A 15,714-nucleotide genomic window follows, 5' to 3' on the forward strand; every position below is an offset into this window, starting at 1 on the left:
CTAATTATTTCTTATAATTCATTATGTATTTGAAAACTTTAATAATAATATTTAAAACGAATAAATAATTATTTTTAAAAGTATTAAGTCAAAAATAATATTCACATCGAAACAAAATACAAAATGTATCATTCACTAGTTACTAACATAAAAAAATATTAACAAAGTGTATCGATAGTAGTTTCTAACAATTTTTCAAAAATATGTCTAACATAAAAAAAAAAAACATTAACACAGTGTATCAATAGCTCTAACAAAATATACTCTCAACAAAAAAAACATTAAAAGTGTACCATTAACCGTGTATCAAAGTGTATTAAACTATACTCTCATTTTAGCTCCAACGATTTGCTGCAACTGTTTTGCTCTAATTACTTTATCGAGGTTCTTATTAGAAATTACATGGTAGTCTAACAAACAAAATATAAATTATTAATTCCTAAAAAAGATAAAGATTCAACAACTATGACTCTTCTTCTTGACTCTTATTGACCGTGCATAAAAAAACAATATATTATAAATGACACAGTTATTCGTTCATCAGATAAGCCCATCAACAAATATTAAAATATTATTAAACATAAGAAAATAAATTAAAGTGTTCCCATATTCTTCTGTTGGCTCATTGTCAAACTTTTTAGGAAACAAGTTCCTCCACTTATTACTCCAAATACTAATGTTTCTTTGGATAAAAATATATAAAGAGAGTAAATACTATTTAAATTTAAACAAGTATGATGATCTCAAGAAAAATAAAAGTTTTGTAACCACAATTCAAGTTGAAAGAATCAAGGATGCATACAAAATTGCATTTTATAGATGACAAGGAAACACTCTTGGAACCTCCTTAAAATTAATTGTCCAATAATAGTCGGATAAATCAATTATTTTTACAGCACCATACTGTTTCTTATCTGTGTTTAGATTTAAGGATTTTTTGGGATGCATGGATCCGAGCTTTAAAGTCTTATACATATTTCAAAATATCCAGAAAGCTTGAGCTTTAATAGCAGTTTTATGAAATTTTTCGATTGTAGGCTTGAGAGTTGATCTATTGCTTTTAGATTCATCAAGGGAGGCTATTTATAGCTACCAAAGTCAGTTGATCGACCAAGTGGGCTTCAATTAGTCAAACACCCATAATGGTGTTTTGGTTGTTCTTCCGGGAAGTCGTCGCTGTAAGTCGTAATGATAATCCTAGATGTAGAGGAAATGATCACCGAAATAGGGTGATCATTTCACTTTTTGAATGAGGCCAACCCATTGAGAAATGATAGAGTTCCATCCCGGCGACGCGATGAAGACGACGATCTAGGGATGAAACGATGTCACGGCGTTATCTGATCCCCTACTTTGAGAGTAAGCATTTGCTTCGTTGTAGCGGGTGACGCGGGCAGCTCCAGGGCGTTGAATGAAAATTCAGCACCTGTCTGAAGGCTGTAGTTCCGGTTACAGCGATCCTTCGGGATTTTCGTTGCACTGAATTACAAATTTTTATTTTATTTTAAATCTCAAGGGTTTATTTGAATTTAATTTTTCTTTTACCTTTTGGTTTTGTTTTTAAATCTCTTAAACTATACAAAATATTTATAAATATGACATTTATTTGTTAATTAATTTTTTTTAAAATATTTTTGAGTTAAATAAATAATTTATTTAAGATAAAATGGATATAACATTTATCCTAAATTATTTATTTTAATCTTCTTAATTTTTATAAAATTAATTTGAAATAAATTGGGTACAACATTTATCTCAAATTATTTTATTTATTTTTTTTGCCATTATTTTTAATTAATTTATAATTTAATTAAATATTGGCCTCATAATTAATTATTTTAATTTTATTTATTCATAATATTTAAAATATTTTAAATTAAAAATTCTATAATATAATATAATATAATATATATATATATATATATATTAAAAATAGTTTGTGAAGTATCTTCACTTGGTGGAGTTGTAGTGGTTTATTATTGTTTTTAAAATTTTGATAAATATTTATTCTTCTCATATTAAATTTAAGTTTGTATTTAAATATGATATTTTCCCGCTTTTAAATCCATTATATTTATTTTATTTAGTTTTTATATATTCCTTCAAAATATAAACAAATAATGAGAAGCCCTATTTATCGGCGCAGCCGTTACTTTCTCTTATTTGGCTCAGTCAGCCAAAATCTTTCACCGTTTCGAAAAGATTTTCGCTCGCTAGGTTTATTCGTGCGCCGGCGCCTATTCATTTTTTCCCGTCATTCATTCATTCATTGCAGACGAACCTCAACAGAGAGAGAGAAGAGATAGAGAGATGGCGGCGGCGGTAGCTCCAGTCTCATCTTCGTCTTGGTTTCCCCAAGACGACCTTCTTTTAAAGAACGCCATAGAGGTACGTATACCTTCATTCTTCTTCTTAAACGATTCATCTTCATATCTTTCTCTTTCGTTTTCACTCTTCTCCTTTATCTTTATTTGATTTGATCGTGTCTTTCTTTACTATATCGTATCGCGCCTCGTTGTAGAGTCATAGAGTCCTGTTTTGATTATTGATATCTAATTTGCTGCATGATTTCTGGAGTTAGTTATATAAAGAAAACCTTGAATCGTGTGAAAAACCACGTCTTCTTTATTGGGTACTTACGCTTTTGAAATTTTCATAACATATGAACAAATGCGATTAAGCTGAGGAAGATATATATGATCTTTTGCTTACACAGGCTGGTGCTTCACTGGAGTCCCTGGCTAAAGGTGCAGTCGAGTTTTCGAGAAGATTTACATTTGAGGAACTGAAAAATCGTTGGTATAACCTCCTATATGATCCTATAGTTTCTCTTGATGCAGCTTCTCAAATGACTATGTTTGAGAATTCTTCACCTGTTGGTGGATTGAAAGCCAGCAACGGTGCTAAGCGAAAGTCTGAAAGTGTGCGTAACTGTTATTATGCAATGCGTAAAAGAATCCGTCATGATCCATTTACAACAGGGGATTCGGGTGATTATGTTATTTCGCCTATTAATAGTAATGGCTGTCTCGGATACAGTGACGATGCATTTGGTGCAGATGACTTTGGACTAGATGACTCCAATTGTGAATTGATTCAGTCTTTCTTAGAACCTGGCTTGTTAAATTCCTCCCCGGTTGAAGATGTCTATGTTCATCGAGATACCATTGAAGAACAAATTCCTCATATTAGGGGAGATAACACTTGTTTTGATAGGATTCATTATTCGACTAATGTTGAATTCAGTCAACCTAAAGTGATTCCAATTATTGATCCTTTTGAAACATTTGATCCAGACGATATTGTTGATGATCCTATTTTTGGAGTAAATTCTGAAATTTCGGAGGGTTTGCATTATTGTTCAACATTGCCAGAACAGCAATATTTCAGTTCGTTGCCTGAAATGGATCTACAGGAGGGTGGTGAACTGAGAAATCAAGTTGCATTTGGATTTCCTGATTGTGCAAATTCTTCTGAATTGCATATACCATCATCTCCGATCAACAATGTTATCCTGAAGGAGTTGTCCAATTCACTGATGAATCCCTCGAGTGAAGATGACCTCTTTTTAATGGATATTGATGGGAAAGACACCATTGAAAAAGAATATATCGACAGGCTCAGCTCACTTCTCTTCAATACACCTAACGAAAATGTACCCAACTCTGAAACAATTGAGGCTGCTTCGGAAATCCATCAATCACTTGCTTCTGGATGGGAATCCAGTTTAATAAGCTCTCTGATAATCCCTGCCGATGCTCAATCTCCTCCTGATGAACTCCGTGAAGGAACAGTCTTGTGTGTGCTGAACACAGAAGACACTGAGGTTCCATGTAACGATGATGTTTTTCTATTGTATCAAATGACACCGCCAGCCTTTTCCTATTCTCTAGAGATGGAACGAAATGAATCTCGTAACCCAGGTCCCTCTATCTTTAATGATTTTCAAGCTCGTGAAGAAAATGTAGAAAGGATGGTTCCTCAGATGGTGAATTCGCCATCGAAATCATCAGGAGAAAATAAAGATGCTATAATTGAGATCCCTCAAGCAGAGAAACCTGCTGAAGTTGTTGACGACATAGTAATAATAAATAACAATCATGAAGATGTTTTTACAGCTATAGTTCATGAAACTGACCAAACACAACATCCACAACCTCCTGCACAAGGTTTGCCGGTGAATCAATTGGAAGTGAACGATGAAGAGATTCCTTTGGAGAGCGATGATGAAATTCCTGATTTCTCAGACATTGAAGAAATGGTAAAATCCAAAATCCCCTAAGTTTACCTCTAAAAGATTCCATACTCCGTCTTATATGTTAAATATTGTTGCAGATACTTAATATGGATCTCAGTCCAGAAGATAAAGACTCTCATCCTGGTAATGTGCAATGTTCTTATATGCTGCATATATGTTAACTGAACTGGTTAATTTACTTACTGGAGATTTTTTCTGTTTTGCTGCAGTTCTTGGATATCAAGATGATGACGATGATTCAAGTAAAAGGGATGTTATGAGGCTAGAGCAGGCAGCAATGTCGTATATGCACAGAGCCATTGCTTATAAGGATGCTCTTGCTGTTCTCTATGGTCGCCACATCAAATACTTTATCAGGAAACGCGAGGTAATTTTCTGCGCATATTTGTGAATGGAAAGATAGATTTCAGTATGTAAATATTTTGTGTTTTAGGTTTTGCTAGGGAGAACAACGACTGATCACTGTAGGGTGGATATTGATCTGAGTAAAGAAGGCAAGGCCTCGAAAATTTCTCGAAGACAGGTAAAGCCAACAACCGATATAACTGGCATTGTCATGTTCAACTGATAGATATAGATATATTGGATTTTAACCTTTATTTTTGTGTGGGGAATTAGGCAATCATAAGGATGGATGAGGATGGTTCTTTCACCATGAAGAATCTTGGAAATGGGCAAGTTTTTGTAAATGGGAAACAGGTAGCACCTAAGCAAACGGCGAATCTTCCTTCAAACTGTTTGATTGATGTAAGTTTGGTTACGAAATCCATTGCTTGCTTGCTTATTCTTTTTCTTGATAATGAATTGAATTATGGTTTCCAACTCCATTTGATTACATATTATGTTTGCAGGTAAGAGGGATGAGCTTTATCTTTGAGACAATTGATAGGGTTCGACAAAGAAGCGGGAATTGTTAGGGTTTTGGGTTTTGAGACTGACTGAGGTTTGGATTTTATTGATTCTTTCTTTCTTACTTCTTCTCTTGGTCTAGTTTTTAGTTCATGTTGTAAAAAAAATATAGGGGAAAAGGCTAACTAACTGTTGTGCTTAAAACAGCTTTTTCAAAGATCATATCATATGCAAAAGATACAATTGTACAAGCTGTTTTATTGTTCTCTCTTTATATGTTTTTACAATTAAATGTGACAATTTTGAGATGTTTTTGTAAAAGAAAATCTAGATTATTATAAAATATTATTTATTTAGATTAAATTAACTAAAATATTTAAATAATTTGATAAAAGAAATATTGATGATGTTAAGATATGAAACAAGACTGAGTATTTTGTCTTGGTGGTGGGGTTTGGGGGACAAATATTTGGGTTTTTTTCAATGAAATACTTGAGATTGTGAATATTTAAAATTAGTTTATTTATTTCATCCATCTATATGAATTATGAATGAATGTATATTCAATTATTGTTTAAAATCATTAATAAGTTATGTTATTTAATAAAAGAAATAAAGTCTAAAATTTGTTATCTGAAGTTTTTAGTTTTATATTTAATTAGTAGGCTTTTCTAAGGCAATCATTTTGATATATTTGCTTTATTTTAGTTATAAATCTTTAGACATATTTGCTTTATTTTAGTTATAAATCTTTAGACATACCTGTAATAAATATTTAGAAATTATAAATGATAGTACTAAAAATGTTTTTATTCATAAAAAATATGTTAAATAGATTTATATGCAGTTATTTTTCTAAATTATTATTTAATAATGATTTATGACGAAAGAATAAAATTGAAATTGATTTTCAAAATTGACTAGACGCGAATCCCTTAGTTTCCATTGAAATGAAACCATATATTATAAATTTTATTATTCCAAAAAATAACTTTTCCAAAGAAATATTTGTAAATGTGAAATGAACATTCTTTGTTTTTTAAAAAAAATAGGCTTTTAAAGGATGGCCAAGGATAATGGTGTTGGCTTTTTTTTTTTCACATTAGTTAGCTTTAATTTCCATCTTTTTTGGGCTCAATAAAGACTAAATGAAAGTGCGATTAATACTAATTTATTAATGGCTAGCTCTTCTCTCTAATTATTTTGTTTTCCACCACTTTTTTTTCTTGACTTGTGTGCAATATTTTTTTTTTGCTGAATGTAATATGTTTCTTAAAAGATAAAATTATTTTTGTTAATTCATAAGTTTTTAATATATATTATAAATATCACAAAAGTATTATAACAACCACCAAATAATTTTTTTTAAATTTTTTTTTAAGAGTATTACAAATTATAAATCAACAAAATCATTATCGTTTCAATATGATTATTAATATGTGTGAGTTGATTAACCCATTAAGATGATATCTTAATTTTTACCACTATACTAATGAGTTTGAAAAATAATATTAGTATTATTAATATGATATTTTTTTTTTTTTTGTAAGTTTGATTAAAATCAAAACCAGATCTTAAGTCCATATAGAATTTGGTGAGCGATTAGAGTCTGAATTTGACATAATAAATATATGTCTAATTAAATTTTGTTTTAAAACATTATTATTAATTAAAAAAAAAATACACTTGAAAAAAAAATGATTATAGATATTTTCCATTCAAACTCAATCCTCGATTTATACCACAAAATGTTTATATATAAGTTTCAAATTCAGGATCTTTTATGTAATGATTATATGAGTTTGATTAGGATTATGTATGAATGTGAGCTGTCTAAAAAAATTAGCTAATAATATGGTACGATTTCAAATATACAATTTGTTTGATTACTTTATTATTATAATTACAATTCTAATATAATTTCACCATGTGCACACTTTCAAGTTACAATAATGCAATACTATTTTTTAAATATAAAAATTGAAATTAATTAAATTATTTCAAACATTTTCTAAACAATTCATATATATATATATATATATATATTTATATCTAAAAATAAACACATGTAAATGAGGTGACATATCTCCAAAAAAGTGGAAGTTTGTCTTGTACCATTCCTTTGACTTTTGAAGGCCGTCCTTATTTAGAATCAACCTCACGTTTTATTTTTCCACTTTCAAATAATTCAATTGTCAATATTTCACAATTTTGGAGGCTTAAACTAAATTGAATTTGTTTTTGCTATAGCTATTTCCATATATATATATATACAGAAATCATTATTTATATTATTTTATTGATTCTTCATCGTGATCTTTGACTACTTATATGCATTTAGTTTTAGAATTGCAAACTTTGAGTTGCCTACCATACACATTTGTATTTTCTAAGATAAACATGATATTGAGTTAGTTTGATTCGACTTATTTGTTTCAGATTATTCGTTAAATTTGTTTATTTATTTATTTATTTAAATAGTGAATTAGGGTTAGGTTTGTTATGTTCAATTACACACTTATCCTTCTTATTTTATTCAAATAATCCAGTCTATCATTATATATAAGTTACTTTAACTTAATATTGTTTTAATGAGAATCAAATAAAAAAAAAATAATAATTTCATTAAATTCTGAAAGACCTGTTTTTTGCATGTCAAATATTGTTCCTTTTTATTATATTAAGAAGAAAAATAATTAAATCTTAATAATTATATATGGACCTTTTGTTTACATTGTTTGATAACTTAATTGAATATATGAAATATTTTCACCAAAACGTGCTGGCTTGGTTGATATCATCTTGATCATCGATGACTTTTTAAGCAAGAAAAAAAGTTGCAATTTGTCCTTTCCTAACATTTTTTTTTAATATATTTTTATTGTAATTATTTGTTAATTTGTTGACTTTCGAAACCCCTTGCTTAACGGATCTTCACAATTCATATCAAATCAATATCATTTTGAGTAAACTCGATCGTGTCCATTCGATCTACAGTTTCATAATTAATCAATCTCTATATATTTGTAATTAACATAAACAAAACCAAACAGGCATATTTAAATAATATTATTGGAAAATTCAAGTTTTATTTACGTACTATAAAACTAACCATTTATGAAATTCAAATTTTATTTCTCTCTAAAACCCTAAAAAAAATGATAAAAAAATGAGCTGTACTAATTAAGGATCTTTTAGATCAGAATCAGATCTTGTGGAGTGATCTCTATAAATAAATAAATAAATCATTAATTAATTAAAATTCAACCTGATTATTTTGTAGACCGAAACAGGGAAAAGAGAAGTCACGACACCATTTAACATTGGACCAACAAAAGCACCAGCAGGCTAACCATGTTCTCCTGAAACCCTCACATGGGTTTATAGAATCATAATTTTATGCACACTTTTCAAGACTATAATAATTATGATTTTTTTTAAATGATCCATATATTATAAAAAAGAGTAGTGACAATGAGAAAAAGATTGAAAGAGGGTACGAGGGTGAGTTTATGTAATTTAGGTCAATTTCATCCCTTGATTGGAAAAATTGAAAAATTGATAAAAAGTGATAAGAGGGAAAAAATAAAAAAATTATTATATTTTCAGCGAATCAGATTACACTACATATTTTATCCAAAATTTCCTTACCAATCATTTCTCATAAAATAAAATAAAATAAAAATATATGAATCATTTAATTATGCCAAAATTAAGTATGACAAATGAAAGATAAACAATTTAGGAAATTAAAGAATATTATGATTAAAATGATAAAAAAAAAAAAAAACTAAAGCGTTTTGAATGAATGTGAAGGTTTATGACTGTAGGCGTCGCGATAGTTTATTAAAAAAATATAATATAAAAAATGATAAAAAAAAAATAGATTTATTGTAAGTTTGATCTTTAGGGCTTAGGGTAGATGTCCTTAAAAGAGAGATTTTAATTTTGATTACATTATAATCATGTAATTTAAGTTAGTATTGTACTCCTGTCAATATATATAAAATATATAATTTTAATTTAATTTGGTGTGATGGTATTAAAAGAAACTTATTGATTACATAATTTATAATTTATTCAATATTATACAATAAATAATAAAATTATTGAACTTATTGTTATATAATTTATAATATGATAAATTATTAGAAAATAATACAATTATTTAATGTTATCTAAAGTGGTGCTGGTTATTGATTATTATTACTACATTTAAGTCACGCATACAAAACACATAAATATTGTGCATTGTACGGAATGAGTCGAAAAAAGAGTGATATTTTATTATTTAATATAATAAATATGATTAATTAGTTAAAAGTTTATTTGATTGGGATTTTTTTTTATTTGGTAAAAAATATTGGTGAGTTGTTAGATTTTGTACTGTTCTAAAGAATATTTTTTGAATCAAACTTCCTTTTGTCAAATATAGATACTTTCATTTTGACAAAATATAAATAGAAAGGGCAGTTGCACCATTTTTTTTATATATTTTTTAAAAGGTTAACACACCCTTATAATGAATAAATGATATTCATTCACTTGACTTAAAACATTTTTGTTATGAAAATAGGACACGTACATTTCATTTCTTTTAGAATCTGTAATTTAATTGAAAGTGGTAGTGTTAAATTCCTATATTTTTAGTTAGATTATGAATTCAAGATGACACATCCTAGTTATATCTTTAAGTGGAAGATATATATACACAGACTTATAACTGTTAGTTTAGGTTAAAAAACTCATTAATTTAAAGAAATGAACCTACTTTTTAAGACATCTTATATTGAAAATTTGGTAAATGAACTCTTGTATAGTAGAATCCATTTTCAAACCTCAAACCTTGTAGAAAAGGCAACTAGTGTGAAATAACATGAATTATCATATAAATTGTTTAGTTAGTACTTATTAAAAAATGTCTCAAACACCTTCTAGATAAGAGAAAAGATTATGAAAATTCACAAAAACAAGAACAAGTTCGGCGGAAGTTTGATTAGATGTCCACGCAGGGACAGATCTATGTAGAGGCTCGAGTGGGCTGAAGCCCACTCCGATTTTATTTTTTTTAACGGTTCAAATTTGACTATACCCGCTAATTTCTTAAAAAGTTTTAATATACTTCAATATTTTTTTATCTAATTATTAAAAAAAAATAGTAATACTCACATTTATCCACTAATTTTATTTAGAATTTTTTCGTTATTATTTTAAGTTCACCTTAAATTTTTTTTAAGCACACCACAACCCTAATTCCTGGATCCGTCCCTATGTCCACGATCCTACTCATTCATGGAAATGTGTCTTAGGAACTCATCCGAATTTGATATGTCAAAACTGTAAAAATGATTTTAGTGAAGTCGTGATAACTACATGATATCATATTAGTTAGATTTATTTCAACTTTTTGTTCTTTTTATTCATATGTAACTTTGATTAATAAGTTTGGTTACTTATAATTGTCCATTCTTCTGATGAAATAAATAAGGAGATAATTTATAATAATAATAAAAAAATTATATTCAAATTGAGAAAGTATGTTATTTTTATTGTAGAATAAATAATTTAACAACCAATTAAGAGTATTTTCCTCAATTTTATTATTTACTTTTAACATTAATCTTTTTTTTTGTTCAAAGGTACGTACGAGGGAAGTTCTTTCATAATCAATTGAAAAGATTCTAAAATATCCTCATGATTGGTATTATGATATGTTTGGATGATTGTAATTGAAATTAAAATTGAATTACAATTTCATAAAAATTAAAAAAAATATTATGTTTGAAAAAAAAATATGATTAAAATTTTCATGTTTGAAAAAATATAATATTTTTTTTTGAATATATATTATCTATATTATTAAAATATTTGTTTGACACAATCTATTACGATAGTTTAAGTATCAAGAGTTTTTATTTAGAGGTCGATTCTTATAAGAAAAAAATATCAGTTTGAAATGTTAATTTACTAAATTAAAAAAACAATTGATTTATCAAGTTAACTTCTTAAATTAAAAGAAAAACAAAACTTTAACCTCCTAACTTAATATATATATTATTTCAAAATATTAACTTACTAAAAAAATTTAAACAAAAAATAATATAATTTTGTTAATTTTTAAAAAAAAATACAATTCCGAACTAAAAAAAAAGTGGAATTAAAAATTATAAAATTATATTAGTTTGAATTTCTTTAGAATTCTAATTCTATTTTTAATTCTTAATATTAAATAATTTATTAAACTTAGAAATTAAAATTCGACTCAAATTCCAATTCTAATTCTAATTCCAACACACCTAATAAAAGATGAAATCGGAGGTTTAAAAATAATAAAATAAGTTATTTGTAACTAGAAATTTCCAACAAATATAATACATTAATTTGGTTTTTATTTTTTATTTTCTTCAAAATAACACATTTCATTTAAAAATTAATAAAATAATCACTTTTAAAATTGTAAACGATTTATTATTTTAAAATATTCACTAAATTAATTGTTTACCATAATACTAATTAATTAATTGACTCAACAATAATAATAAGATATTATAACTCTAAAAGAACGAGGATATGTTAAAAGATTATGGTAAGAAATATATTTTACTTGAGTAGCTTTTAAAATATTCACTAAATTAAATGTTTACCATAATACTAATTAATTAATTGACTCAACAATAATAAGTGATATTATAACTCTAAAAGAATGAGGATATGTTAAAAGATTATGGTAAGAAATATATTTTACTTGAGTAGCTTTAAAGATTGACATTCGAAAACTTTTTGACTCAGATGAAACACTATTCATGAGTACATAGTGGTTTCTGAATTTTCTTACATTTATACTGAATGTGGATATTTTCAAAGGAGAAAATGATGTGAGGCAAAGATATCCTCTCTCTTTATACATATTTGTCATTAACATGACGATCCTTGATTGCATCTTCAACATGCTTCTAAGGAATCGATCATACATTCACCATCCATAATGTATGATTAATTACCCACTTATGATTTGCAGATGATCTTTTCATTGTGTCACATGCTGATATTGACAACCTTACTACTATTAAGGATGCATTAACTTTCTTTTCTAGTGTTACAGGTTTCTTCGTCAATGAGGAATTTTGTTTTTGCATTCTATGGTGGTATTAAAGAGGAGACAAAGACAAAAAAATTCAACATTCTTGGAATAAAGGAGGGAACATTACCGATTTGATATCTCGGAATTCCACTAACGTCAAAATAATTCCAAGTCTCGCACTATAGGCTACTTATTGAGAAGATGAAAAACTCAATCACGAGTTGAGCTACAAAAAGGTTGTCATACAAAAGTCATCATGTGCATAATTGGATTCTAGGCACAGTAGATGGTTCTCCTAAAAAAGGTGATGAAAGAGCTTGATCACATAATTTAGGGAGCCCAAGGGCGAGGTGGAAAGAAAGTGAGATGACAGAATGTGTGTAAACCGAAGGATAAATGAGGCATTGGCATAAAAAAATTGTGTGGAATGGAATAAATCTTTAACGTATATGCACTTTTGGGCAGTTGTAGAGAAACAAGACTCATTGTTGGTGAAATAGGTGCGTTCGAGATTCATTAAGAGGGAAATGAGCATTTGGACATGCATGATCAAAGAGAATATGACTTGGTTGTTACAGAAGATTCTAAAACTACTTGAGAGTGTTTGGGAACTAATTGACTTATAAATTGGTGATGGAAGAGGAACTCGGTTTTGGCATGATTCATGGTTTGAAAAACAGTCAATTGTCCTTTAAAAGAGTTTGAACTGACTCGAATTAGAAATGATTGTAATGCGGCTACAATACGCGATGTTAGATTTGAAAAACAGTCAATTGTCCTTTAAAAGAGTTTGAACTGACTCGAATTAGAAATGATTGTAATGCGGCTACAATATGCGATGTTAGAGACGGAAAATGGAACACCCTTTTGAGGGGAATTATAGAAGATATAAGGATCTTTGAATTTATTCAGAATATGCGATTCCATGATCGAAGGAACTCTCGGGAATGGAAGATTGAAAATGAAGACAAGTTTATTTCGAAGCTTGCTTGGGACATTGTTCGAACTAAAGGGGAAACAATTACGTGATTTCATTTGGTGTGGTCCCTTAAGGTCATCCCGGTATATCAATTCATCATGTGGTTAGTCTTCCGTGAAAGATTAACAACAATGGATCGAATTAAGCATTACATGGATAGTCTGTATTCAAAATGCATTTTGTGTGTTGTAGAAAAAGAAACCATGGATCATCTATCTGGAAAATATCCCTTTGCATATGTGATTTGTGAGCATTTTTCCAAATCAATGGGGTTTCTTAATTTCCCGATGGAATGGAAGGAAGTCAAGGAATTAGCTCTCACTAAAACAATAGGTAATTGATTCTCTTCAATATTTTTAAGTGTTTCTTTGCTACATTTGTTTATCACATTTGAATGGAGCGAAACTCATTAATTTTTACAAGAATTTGAAATAATTAGGAGCAAGTTTGGAGAAATATCCTCTTTGACGGAAACATACTAACACACATAGAGACGAATTCCCATGAATGAGCATAATAGGTTGTTATGTCAAAAGTGGAATATCCCGTATTGGAAAGTCATTCAAACTTCGATAAATCATTTGTTGATTGATTGATTGTTAGAGTTGTTTGATTTCCATTTGTTTTGAAATGTTATCTTTTTTCATTTGATTGTGTTTGATTCCATAAATTAATATAAATAGTTGTTTTGCCTTAATTTCAAGAACTCGTGTTTTTTTTCTTCTTTTGGGTTTTTTAAAATGAAATAACGCAAGTAATTTTAAAAAAATATATACAATAAAAACCTCTCAAAAATTATAACAACTTAAATGGATTTAATTGAAAATTGAAGATAAGATTAATGTGATGTCTCATATCAAAAACTGATAATAAAATATGAACTCATTATAAGAGTGAGACTAATAGACTATAAATATCTTCATTGATATACTTTTTGAGTTTGAGTTGAGTTGGTCTAATGGTTTGCTCGGGTGTATTTATAGTCTATTTTCTCACGGGTAACAGTACTACCTGAGTTCGGAACGTTACAGGTGGTATTAGAGCTGACTCAATGGTAGGAATAAAGTGTCACGTGTTACTTCTAGAGTCATAACCGGGAGAATTTAAGACTACGAATGAAATCGCGACTAAGTTGGGGAAATTGTGATGTTATACATCGAAAAACTACAGTAAAATATGAACTCCTTGTAAGAATAAGTCTACTAGATTATATATATATACATTAATGGATACCTTTTGAACTTAATTGTGTTGACAAAGTGGTTGATCGGGTTATAATTTATTTCCTCACGGACAACATATTTCGAATTCCAGGCATTAAAACTATACTTGAATTACCTATAACAGTAACATTTGACTTTTAATAAAAATGTAGGAAAAATATATTTAAAAAATCTAAAAATTAGGGAAAATGACCAACTTGTATAGTGGCAATCAAATTATAATTATATATAATTAAGTAGTAAGAATTAAGAAAAGATAAGAATGAGGAGTATGAATAATTAAAAGAATTAATTATGTTTATCTGAAGTACTAATACTGTTACCTAGCTAGGTGTAAAGGTTGTACTACCATTACTCAATAACTAACTAATTAATTCCTAAACCTTCTACTCTAAACCCTTGATTAGAATAAGGATTAAGGAATCAAAAAATAATAATTTTAAAATTATCTCCGACCCTATCAGCTTCGCTATCTGTGGGGGTACTGACGTAAGCTGTGACGAAATTGAAAAGTAAGATTAGTTTAATCATCAAATTAATCTGCCCTTCATTGTGGCATTAATTCGTTAATTTAGTGATGAGTCATCATAAACCCGTGATTTACCCACTTAATTGCTTAATTAACATAAAATATCTGGCGAGTTTAATAATTAATTAAGATTGTACGAGAATCTTACTTTTAAAGTTAAAATTAATTAACTAAATAAATTAATAAATAAATCAAAGTGGTCCTATAAAAAAATGTCGACTCTACTTGCATAGGTAGTTGTAGTAAGTAGCATGATTTGAATAAACATGCACTATCGAAGATTCAAGATGTTCATTATTTTATTTATTTATTTATTTAATTAGTTACTATATTCTTTTAATTATTTGTTTGTTTTGATAAGACAAACTAACACATATACAAGGAGTTTTATTTTATAATTAAAAAACATATAAATTCAAATCAACATAGTTGAAACAATAATGAATCGAATTATGTATAAGGTATGATCAATCTTCATCTTTCATATGCTCTAATGGCTACAACAGAAATTAATTAAATTTTAATTTTAATTAGTCTAACTAATGGAACCCAAAAGAGATTTAGATGAGTTTGGGATTATTTTATTAATTTAATGTATGTGAAGCTTTAAAAAAATCATTTTATTACATCTATTAATGAAATACAATTAGACATGTATATTATTTTTAGAAAATCATTTTTCAAAATAGTGAAGAAAAATATGAAAAAATAGAACCATTGAATCTACCTTGGTAGCCAACAACATTTTTAAAGTGTCATATCTCATCTCATACAAAATAATAAATTTTGGTTGAA

The 15,714-nt window shown here is 28.0% G+C and overlaps 1 protein-coding gene across 1 annotated transcript; it reads left to right on the forward strand.

The window, feature by feature from the left end:
• Positions 1-2,271: 2,271 nt before the first annotated feature.
• LOC124946069 lies at positions 2,272-5,415 on the forward strand. Its single transcript, XM_047486629.1, has 7 exons — positions 2,272-2,388; positions 2,717-4,261; positions 4,336-4,381; positions 4,468-4,625; positions 4,692-4,781; positions 4,877-5,005; positions 5,110-5,415. The coding sequence occupies exons 1-7, from the start codon at positions 2,311-2,313 to the stop codon at positions 5,173-5,175; spliced, it is 2,112 nt and encodes a 703-aa protein (XP_047342585.1). The 5' UTR covers positions 2,272-2,310; the 3' UTR covers positions 5,176-5,415.
• Positions 5,416-15,714: the final 10,299 nt, after the last annotated feature.

Source organism: Impatiens glandulifera, chromosome 7 (genome assembly GCF_907164915.1).
Source record: "Impatiens glandulifera chromosome 7, dImpGla2.1, whole genome shotgun sequence".
Taxonomy (NCBI): domain Eukaryota; kingdom Viridiplantae; phylum Streptophyta; class Magnoliopsida; order Ericales; family Balsaminaceae; genus Impatiens; species Impatiens glandulifera.

Coding starts and splice junctions, on each gene's coding strand:
- LOC124946069 (XM_047486629.1), top strand. CDS start 2,311: ATGGCGGCGGCGGTAGCTCCAGTCTCATCTTCGTCTTGGTTTCCCCAA. Junction 4,262..4,335: donor TCTCAGACATTGAAGAAATG/GTAAAATCCAAA, acceptor ATATTGTTGCAG/ATACTTAATATGGATCTCAG. Junction 5,006..5,109: donor CTTCAAACTGTTTGATTGAT/GTAAGTTTGGTT, acceptor TTATGTTTGCAG/GTAAGAGGGATGAGCTTTAT.